Raw genomic sequence first — 10,876 nt, forward strand, 5'->3', positions numbered from 1 at the left:
GAAAAGACCCGAGGATGGTGGTGTTGCAAGACTAATCCAGCACTGGAGAGGCAGAGACAAGTGCATCCTGGGATCTCGCTGGTCAACCAGTCCAGCCTACATGGTGAGTTCTGAGCAGAGAGACTCTGTCTCACAATAGGAGCAGCATGGACAGCACCTGAGGAACACTACCAAAGGTTCTCTGACTCCCTCATGCATGCATTCATACATACATATGCATGCATACTCACACGGACATGTGCTCCTGCACAAGTAAAAACACTATCACTAACATAAATCCACAAATAAATAGTTTGATGTTTTAAGCCATTAAGTTCTGGAGGGTTTTGTTACATAATAAAAAACTATCATATGAAATTATATCTCATTGAAAGCCACACAAAGATTTAAAAATGGGGACTCTTTGCTCGTCCTCACACACATGTGTGTGTGTGTGTGTGTGTGTGTGTGTGTGTGTGTTGTATACATATGTATGCATGATATGCTGGCACACAAACACATAAATGTGCAGGTGTGTACACATATGCACATGCATTCAGAGACCAGAGTAGGATGTCATTTGGCTTGTCTATCAGGATCCACCTTAGTGCCTTGAGACAGGGTCTGACTAAGTAGAAGTTCACCACTTCTGCTAGGCTGGCTGGCCAGCACGCTGCCATAATCTGTCTGTCTCCACCTCCTCCCCAAACTGGGGTTATAGATACACATGGCCATGCTGCCTACTGGGGTCCAGGAGATCTGACACCCTCTTCTGAACTCCACAGGCAATTCACACACATGGTGCACAGACATGCAAGCAGGCAAAGTATTCATACACATAAAAAATTAAATGAAAAAATTTTAACATCCAGTTTTTTGTGCTGAAGATCTAGAAGCCTCCTCTCAGAACCCACTACTCTGGCTGGGGAAGGCTCAGTGAGTAAAGTCATTGCTTTGTGTGTTTGCTTCTTTTTCTTTTGCCACAATAAAGTGCTGGGATCAAAGGTGTGAGCCACCTCACCTGGGAGCATTCTTTTGTTTTGTTTTTTAACTCACTCCTTCCTTCTTTCCTTTTTATTGAAACAGATACTGTTTCTTCCGTAATTGACCAGTATCTTGCAGGAAGTTGTTTGAAAAACTATTGGCCATCAATTTTGGCACCTACATGTGGGTCTTGGTATAGTAAGTATTACTGTAATTTTTATTTTTCCGTTTTATTTTTTGAGACAATGTCTCATGTGGTTCAATCTGCTTAGAATTCCCAGTAGCCAAGGATGACTTTGAACTTCTGTTCCTTCTGCCTCTGTCTCCTGAGTGCTAGATTACAGGTATGGGCCAACATGGCCAGTTTATAAGGAGCTGAGAATCTTAATTCAGGGCTTCACACTATACAAGATCTCTATTAACTGAACTATTGCTGAGCCCCCTTTTCTGTGACCCTTTCCTATTGTGCTGGACTTGTGGATTTCTATCCTATGGGAGATATTAAAATACTGCTACTTTAAGGATTCTTTTTTTTAGTAAGTAGCAATAAATGAAGATGTATTATAGACATTTTCCAGATTATCCAAATGTAGAACATTGTATCATGTGTTATGTGATTCTGGGGTAGTCTTCCTCCATTTCCAATAGTTATATTTGGACAGGTTTGATTTTACATATTCTAAACACTCATTTTGTTTTTCCTGTGAATGGGTATTTTGCATGCATATATGAATGTGCACCACATGAATGCCTGGAGACCACAGAGGCCAGAAGATTGTCTTGGATTCCTTGAACTAGAATTACAGGTGGTTGTGAGACTCCATGAGAATGCTGGGGACCAAAGCCAGGTTCTTGACAAGAATAGCCAGAGTTCTTAATGGCTGAGCCATCTCTCCAGCCCCTTTTTAGCTAGTTTTAATATCAGAGCTTGGATATTTTATTTCACACTAAAATTCTTAATACAGCATGCTGGGATTTTTGTTGCTGTTGTTTTTAATTGAAACTTTAGGGAATGTTGTGTTTCACGGGAGAACTGACACATGCTGGTTTGGGGAAGTGAATCGTTCAATAATAAAGACAGCATCAGTGGCCAGCACAGCTTTGGTCACCATAGGCCAACTAATGCTTCAGTGTGGATTTTATTAGCCTGTTATCTGTAGGCACACAAAGCAAAAGGCTTACACTTCGCTTCACCCATCCTCCCACCTTCCTGGATGCACAAGTTGTCCTTCATTCTTTGCTTGAAATGGTGCCTCCAGGCTCCCTCCCTGAGGGACAGCAACAGCTGCTGTCCTGGAAGGGCAGGCTGTTGGAGCAGAGGCCTGAGCTCCTGAAGCTTTGTGGCCTCTCAGTAAGCACCATGTACCTGACACACCAACTCAGTCCTGACTCAGTTCCCAACAGCATTGAGAGCTAATGGGACTGTGGGAAGAGTGCTGGCTGTGGCAGGCAGCCTGTGCTCCCTCCAGTGGTTTTGTGCCTGGCTAATGGCCATGTCACCTTCTTGGGTGTAGAGAGACCCTTGCCTGACCGTCCCTGGGAAAAGGAGGAGCCAGTGGTTTGGGGGACAAGTGATGCCATTGAGTGCCACCTCGGTGACATGCTGCAGCCGCTGACCAGGGTCAATGCCTCCAAGCCCTCAGAGGGAAGGAGGTGCGGCAAGGTGAGTCCTGCAGGGGCTTCCCATCTGGAGAAGGCAGGGCATCTCAGTCATCAAGCAGCACCCATTTCCTGGAGATCAACATCCAGATGAGTTAGGCTGACACCCAAGGCCCTCCTGGTGTGCCTTCTGCCTGTTTCTGGCTCATCTCACTCTGTAGGTGACTGGTAGGTCACCTCTGCACAGCTGCATCTTCTGTCTCCCTTCTGCCCAGGGAATTAATCCCTTGGTCCTCAAGACACTCAGGTCAGTTCCAGCCTCAGGGCTTTTGTGCCTACTGTCACCACCCTGACCCCCACTGCCAGCACTTCCTAACCTGACTTTACTCTCAGTAACATTTCTTCCCAACACATTCATGTATCTGCAGTTGGGACTCCTGTGCACTGAGATGGTCCTAGTGTTATAGGAATGAGTCTGCTCAGTTTCTTCACCACTTTAATCTGGGGCACTAGGCTTTCCAACAGCCCCGATGTTAATGACAGAGCAGCTGTGCTGTGGGATGGTCTGTATGTCAAATTGATCTGATTGGTCAATAAATAAAACACTGATTGTCCATTGGCTAGGCAGGAAGTATAAGTGGGACTAACAGAGAGGAGAAAAGAAAGAACAGGAAGGCAGAGGGGGCAATGTCAGCCGCCGGCATGACAAGAACCATGTGAAGACGCCGGTAAGGCACGACCCATGTGGCAAGGTATAGATTTATGGAAATGGATTAATTTAAGATATAAGAACAGTTAGCAAGAAGCCTGCCATGGCCATAGAGTTTGTAAGCAATATAAGTCTCTGTGTTTACTTGGTCAGGTCTGAGCGTCTGTGATAGAGATTTGTCCTGACTTTGGGCAAGGCAGGAAAACTCTAGCTACACAGCTGATTATATCACTCTTCATCCCTGTGGGTGGTACGTGGGTCCTTCCAGAAGCCTAGGGATTCTTTTCCTATCCACACCTACCACAGTTCCTGGGACACAGTAAAGGGGCCCACTGAACGAACTGGGACTTGACATCCTGGGCTGCAATTTTCCATTTGGGTGTCTGAGTTTGTGCCTTCAGAGCTCTCCCCAAGTTTCATGGGGTGCCTGTCCCAGCTCTGGGGAGGGCTATTTGAGAAGACAGAAGAAGGGGCTGGCCTAACCAGTGCTGTGTTTCTATCCCAGAAGAGGCTGATGATCCTGCATGCATCCCCATCTTCTGGGTCAGCCAGTGGGTAGACCAATCAATGAAATATGGACTTGGTAGGTATCTCCAGAATGTGGGATGGGAAGGGGATGGTGTGGCCATGGTAGCTTTTGAGTGAATGAGTGAGTGATGTCTGTAATTGTGTGTCTATGTTACTAACTTATGCATGCAAGCGCTCTACTACTGAGCTCTTCCCAGCCTTTGTCCACCTCCTCCTGCCTTTCTAAGACAGCCCTCCCCCTGCCATTAGGGTGTCAGCTCTGTGACAACAGTACAGGGGCACTCTTTAATGACTCAGCATGCCTCGTCCTCTACAATGATGGCGACAGCCTCCAGTACATAGACCATGATGGTATGGAGTCTCACCCCACCAAGATCTCCCACCCTGACTCCTTGATGAAGAAGGTGGGAACTGGCTGCTGAGAGATGGTGTGGCAGGGTATGGGGGCTGCCTCGGGGTCAGGCCCTCATTCTGGAATCTCTTCCCCAACTTTCCAACCAGATCACTCTCCTCCAGCATTTCCAAAGTTACATGAATGAACACCTGCAGAAGGCAGGGGCCAACACCACACCCCAGGAAGGTGATGAGCTGGCCCAGCTGCCCTACCTGAAGAAATGGATCCGCACAAGACACACCATCGTCCTGCACCTCAGCAATGGCACTATACAGATTGATTTCTTCCAGGTGTGCAGGGGCCTGTACTTGAGGTAGCTGGGTGGGGTGGAAGTGCTGTCCTTTCACCAGGTGGGGGGGTCTTCCTCCCCTTTGCCTCAACCTTGGGCACCAGCTGAACTCTTCACTCACTCCCTTCTTTCCTCCAAGGACCACACCAAACTTATCCTGTGCCCCCTGATGGCAGCTGTGACCTCCATCAACAAGAACCGGGACTTCCACACATACTGCCTGAGCCTTCTGGAGGAATATGGCTGCTGCCAGGACCTGGGTAGACAGCTATGCTATGCCCACACCATGGTGGACAGGCTGCTGAGAGTCTACCTGCAACAGACTCGAGGACGACTCCTAGGCCTCTGTCCTTTGGGCTGGTGACCCTTTACTCTGAAAGCTCTGCCTGGGACTGCATTGCTGGGTTTCCAGGACTGCTGTTCAGTGCCTCTGTACAAGGGGCTGGTTGGGGAAGGGGTTACTGTGTAAGTTATTTTTTTAATATGTTTGGATATAACTTGAGTTTACAAACTTTTCCCCTGCCCTCAGCCTACTGTATAACTTGTATAGATATATTTCTATTGAATTTGAGACTGTTGTTTCCTTGGCTTTATATTTATTCAGTACATATGCATATCTTTTCTTATCCTGTATTTTTGTGAGTACCCTGAACCCAGAGTATTTCTCTGTTCCAACAGCCTCAGGCTGCTAAACTGCTGTCCAATATTTTGATGCTGTCCAATATTTTGATGCTCCCTAGACAAGGTTGAGCCACAGGCTTAACTCCTTGGTCCACCTTTGGGGCACCTGGTTGTCTCAGCTCTTTGACATCTGGCAGGACCTCCCAGCATCCAAAGCTGGTGACTAGCAGGGCAGGAAGAAGCTCTCAAAGCAAAGGCCCTCATGGCATGGTGAGTGTGTAGCAGCAGCCTCGGGAAGCAGTGTGTGAAGTAATGGTTGTAGCCAGCAGGGAATTGGCCCAGAGCCTGGTGTACCTCAGTTGGGATCTCCCTGTAGTGGTGCTTCTTGGGATGGGCAGGACAAGGACACTGACTCAGTTATGGCAGGCCATCCCTGGTCCATGACCCACCCATGTCCTAGAATACAATTTATTCATGGCATGGAGCAGGTCTTGCACTGATATCCCCTTTTAACATTGGAACCTTTTCAGAGATGTGGGCAGAGAAATGGGCTGTGGGGATATCCCAATGGGTCCCTTCCTCTCAGAAAGAGGCCCCTCCAAGTCTGCTCACCTATTCCCAGGAGATAATCCCCTCACTCTTCTTCAAGGGAGTCTCCATCAGGGGCTGATCTGCAGCTGAGAGGACAGTAGGCAATGTCTGGAGGCATTTTGGCTGGCTTGCCTTAGGAAGAAAGTATCTCTGTCAACCTGTGAATCCAGGGATGCTGCTAAGCATGCCACAGTGTAACAAGGCACAGGATACAGGGCACCATCCACCCTTTCCCTGACAGTTTTCTCCTCTGAATCAGTACCACCCTGGTTGAGAAACCATGACTTGAAAATGATTTTGTTGACATGGGGTCTTACTCCCTGGTCTAGGTCGACCTTGAATTCTCTACCTTCCCACTTCAACCTACTGATTGCCAGGGTTACAAGCATCATGTCAGGCTTAGAAAATGACTTGTTAACCTTCACTATGCTTCACATGATTGTAGCTGGGTAGGTAGTCTGTAATTGTGGCACTCAGGAAGGAGAGGCAGGTAGATCCTGAGTTCAAGCTACACAGAAAAAAAAGATGCTGGTTCTCACCTGTTCTGACCTAATGAGCTAGGTAGGACAAAGTGTCAGTGTTCAGCTAAAGTTAAGAATGTGGGAAAGTGAACTAACATCACGGCAGCACCTACTGATCCTCCTGCCTCCAGTTCTCATGTTCTGAAGTACAGACATGCACCACCATGTGAGGTTCTGTGCAGTGATGGGACTAGAACCCAGGGCATCATTTTTACTAGACAAGAACCCTACCAACAGAAATACTTTCCCAGCCAGGCTGTGGCACACCCCTTAATCCTAGCACTCAGGAAGCAGAGGTAGGTATATCTCTGTGGGTTTGAGGCCAGCCTGGTCTATAGAGTGAGTTCCATGACAGCCAAAATACAGAGAAACCTTGTCTCAAAAAAAAAAGAACAACAACAACTACAAAAAACTCCAAGAAAACAATTATGAAATACAAATAAAACTTTTTCAGAAATAAGATTCTATAATGAGGTCACTCAACTCCAGCAAGTTTATGTATAATTTCACTAGATTTTATGAAAGTTGAGATAAAATTGTCAGATATTCATATATGCAAGCACTTAGCATGTGACTGTTGAGCCATTTCCACTTGGGATAATGCTCAGCCATTGCATTACCCCTCAGCTAAAGGACCAGGAAGATTAGAGTGAGCTCTAATATGGCCCACAAAGCATGGCAGCTTTCTTTTGTGAATAGCATCTTGAATTTGTTGAAACATTTTGACTTGATTGTTGTCAGTTCCAATATTTTCACCCAAACTGTTACTATTCAAAGGAGTCAAGAACATGGATGTTCTTTCATGAAACATATCCTTCATTAGCTTACTTTGAGAAAAAGCATTTTCAGGACTTAGTATTTTCACTTCATTAGCTTTAACTCCTGATATTATCCGTTGTGATATTTAGCATTGATTTCTTATAAGGAACTTTCAGGTGAAACAACTATTTTTTAAAGACAGCTTTTCTGAAGTTTCCCATCTCTAAAGCAGTCATTTTTTGAATGGCTGTTTCCTTGTCTCCTTATTAGATTTGCAAAGGAATTACTCATTGAAGGCTGTTGGTTTAAAAGGCAAAGAACTTTATTTTCCCATAAGTTTCTTCATATCTAAAACAATGTTCAGTGTATAAACTGCTTTCTCTTGCTTTCCTAAGGATTTTAAAGGGGCTTGTTTGCTCTTAAAGGTAGCTTTTTGTCATCCAACTACCTTAAAAACTTTGCACAGCTATTAGGGTAAATAAGGCATTTTACCAACCGAGCCCCAAACCGCGAAGCACCTAGTTCCGTATCCTTTCAATTTTTCATTGGAACTGACACTTAAACTCTTAGACGACTTTCCTTATTCTTTTAAAAGCTGTATTTTAAGTTTACCATGAACATATTTTCGACCTGACAAAAGTGTTTCAGGACAATGTCGCCATCTTTAGCAGAAAAACTACCTTTCCCAGAATGCATTTCCCTTCTATCAGTCCATAATAATATCAGTCCCTTATATCAGTCATTTCCCATAGTTCTTTTGGGGTTTGAGAGTCAACTGGTTCTCTTTTACCAGACTTGCTTAGAAATTCTTGCCCGGGAGGTTTGAACAAAATTTTTTGCTTTTGCAACGGGAGATTTGAACAAGCATCTTACATTTTCAATTATGGGACACTGGGAGGTTTCTGGTCTCTCCTCAGCTGGCTTTAACAGGTATCTCTCCTTCATTTGACACTGGCCCCGGATCAGAACCGCACCTGCCTCATTAGCCAGCACTGATAGTCAGTGAAAAACAAGATCATGTACAACAGCTTTTCCATAGCTCTTTCAGAGAGATTTTCTCCCACTGATTTTATTCTCATTTTGCTTGTTCCTCCCCACCCCCCAGATGCAGAGCTTCAGGTATCTGTCTGCAGCTCTGTACCTCTGATAGCTGCCTTTGGAAGTAGGGATTCCCCCACCCCCACACCAATCTGCCTCAAATTCTAGCAGCTTTTCACACATCATGCATTTTCTGGGGAGAAATCTGTCACTTCTGTTTCTTCAGAGTCTTTCTCCCAGACAGCTCCCAATTTGTTCTCAGTTTATCCCCTCTACCCCAGAAACAGTTTCCAACACTACTGTGGCGGTTTTCCCTGCTACTGAAGGTAGGGGCTTTTTTGTCCCTTTGTTTTCAGGGTCGGTGTGGTTTGCATACAGACTGAAAATCTAACAAGGGAGGTTTTTGCCATTTCTAAACTCCCATTAGGACAGGTGCTTTGCCTCATCAGGCCTTCACCTGGCCCTGACCCCCGCACCCCCCACCCGGTGGGTTGTGTTTGCTTGTCTGGGTGCTCAAGGACAGAGCTTATGCCAGAGGCAATCACCCCTTAGGGCTACACTCCCTCATCTCATGGGAGTCAGTTGAAACAAAGCTTTTCTCAAAGAGTTGCTTTCTCTGACAGAAAAGAGAGCTTTACTCCTGGATAGTTCTGTTTTGCCCTGGCTGGGCTCTTTCCCCAGACAGCATTCTGACTCAGCAGCATGACTGCTTCAGACACAGTTCAGCTTTACTGTTTTCCCAGAAAGGTCCTTTCTCTGAAGGAAAGCTTTTTCTCAGATTTTCCTTTTGCAGCTGTGAACCTATAAACCCGGGACTTGTAGGAAAGTGGGCAACTGTGCCATTCCCACCAGCTTTAGCTTTGTTTGTTCATTAGCAATCTTCCCCTGGGTCCTGCACCTTCCTGCCTCAGCTCTGTGTTCCAGGAAGTTTACAACTGCAAGAACCCTAGTATCTCCAAAATGCACCCGAACTCAGAGACACTGGCCAGTTGCCTCTGGGTTTTTGGTCAGAAGAGAGGATACAATGCTAACAGTTTGCATTGCTTCAGGGGATCTTTGATTTAGGGTGATTAGGAGCACCTTTTTATTCTGAAGTGCTCACTCAGAAACAAAACCCTTGATGCCTCAGCTCACTGTTACTGAAAAGCTTGGTCTTTTTGCCTATCTCAGGTATAGTTTCCTGCCCTTTTGGGCTCTCTGTAGCTCTTCACCCAAGCTCTCCCAAGTGTTTCCCTCAGGGTACTCTGACTTACTAGCTTTGAAGAGACCGAGCTTAGAAGAGGTTTTTCGGAACTTGTCCCTGCCTCCCACATTGCAGGGAGGATTGTTAAAGCTTGAAAGATCTTAGAGAGGTTTTGCTGTCTTAAGAAGTTTGTTGTTTTCCCTTAGAGCTAATCATAGGTGGTCCCCATACTAATATCTTCAGGTGATTCTAATTTTTGCCCTTTTGAGAAAGTTAAAGGCTTTAGGTTTTAAGGTTAAGAGCTTTTGAGAAAGATTAAGGGTTTTTAGAGAGATTTTCCCCCCAAATTTTCCAAGAAAAGCTTTATAGTTTAAGAGAAAGATTTTTTTCCCCAAAAGAGAAAGACCAACTTTTCCCAAAACTTCCCAACTTTAAACTTTTTGGCTTTTTACACCCCCATTTTTGCCTCAGGGAGAAAACAATTTCTCCTGTTGCTTGAACTTTAGTATTTCAGCTGTCCCCAGGACAAAAGCTTCCATAGGAAACTTTTTCTTCCCCATAAGATCAGAGAAGAGCTTTTTTACTACCTGTAATGCCCAAAAAAAGATGTTTCACCAGTCTGTATTCAAAGCCCCCAAAGTTATAAAATTGAGTTTTTCTGTCTAGTTAGTTGACTGACTTATTTTTTTCTTCACGATCTTACACTGCTAAGTTTCTCCTACACTATATTACTAACCTATATACCTTATACTTATTTTTCACAGATAGAAATTGAGAAAGGGATAGAAGATAGAAAATTTTGACAGAACAGAATTTTGCACTGCAGCATCGGACCTCCTTCCAGTCCGGTTTCCTTTTCTCTCAAGGATAAAACCCCTGCCCTTCAATAATATATATGAAATATATATTTTCCATAACACCGGCATGCCTTTCCACTGGCAGGGCTGACTCAGCAGTTTCACCAAAAACTCTGTAATAAAACTATTATTTTCCTTTATCTTTGGTCCCTATTACTTTGTCTCTAGTCCCTGTTCATTTGTCTTTAGTCCCCCCTTTCTTTTTTTAGTCCCTGTTCATGGCACCATTCTGTGGGGCATTTACCCACAAACCCCACAGTTCCCCAGAGTTTTCTTGAGTGTGAGCAGCAGGAAATATTAGATAGAAGGATTTATTGCAGAGAATCTTGCTGAAATAAACAGATAGAAAACAAAGGATAGCCTCGGGAGGGCCTGGAATATTTACCAATGGGCCCCTACTGTCTCTGCCCCAGGGTTTTTATAGAGACACCAAGGGGTGGAGCAAATGACCTCCTCCCCCAGCACAGCCAAGTGCAAACATCTCAGACACCTGCACTCAGGCCCGTGGTCCTAATCATCTTCCATGCAGACCTGTAGGGTAAAGCCACGAGGAACCCGAAAACAGGCTCCCACAGAAGAGTCTACTGTTATCAGGGCCAGACTGAGGTAGACCATGTGAGGAGAGAGAGGAGCAAGAGCAAGAGAAGAGCCACAGACCAAGAGAGACAGCTGGGGCCAAGGCAGAATGAGGCCAAGAGACTAGTGTAGCAAAAATTCTTCAGTTATATAGGTGCCAGTGGAGCTGGGGAGGGAAGCTTTTAATACCAGGAAGCGATGGCAGAAAGTAGAAAGGTATATAATGTGTGAGGATGAGAAACTAGAGC

General features: G+C 45.2%; 1 protein-coding gene across 1 annotated transcript in view; it reads left to right on the top strand.

The window, feature by feature from the left end:
- The first annotated feature begins 236 nt into the window (after positions 1-236).
- The window catches only part of LOC143270450 (serine/threonine-protein kinase PLK1-like), a 77,234-nt gene continuing 66,594 nt past the window's right edge, over positions 237-10,876 (top strand). The window contains exons 1-5 of the mRNA XM_076560382.1: positions 237-252; positions 2,433-2,616; positions 3,742-3,854; positions 4,049-4,203; positions 4,301-4,483. Coding sequence (XP_076416497.1) covers positions 237-252; positions 2,433-2,616; positions 3,742-3,854; positions 4,049-4,203; positions 4,301-4,483 — 651 coding nt within the window. The remainder of the gene's footprint in view (positions 253-2,432; positions 2,617-3,741; positions 3,855-4,048; positions 4,204-4,300; positions 4,484-10,876) is intronic.

The sequence above is a fragment of the Peromyscus maniculatus genome, chromosome 23, assembly GCF_049852395.1.
Source record: "Peromyscus maniculatus bairdii isolate BWxNUB_F1_BW_parent chromosome 23, HU_Pman_BW_mat_3.1, whole genome shotgun sequence".
NCBI lineage: Eukaryota > Metazoa > Chordata > Mammalia > Rodentia > Cricetidae > Peromyscus > Peromyscus maniculatus.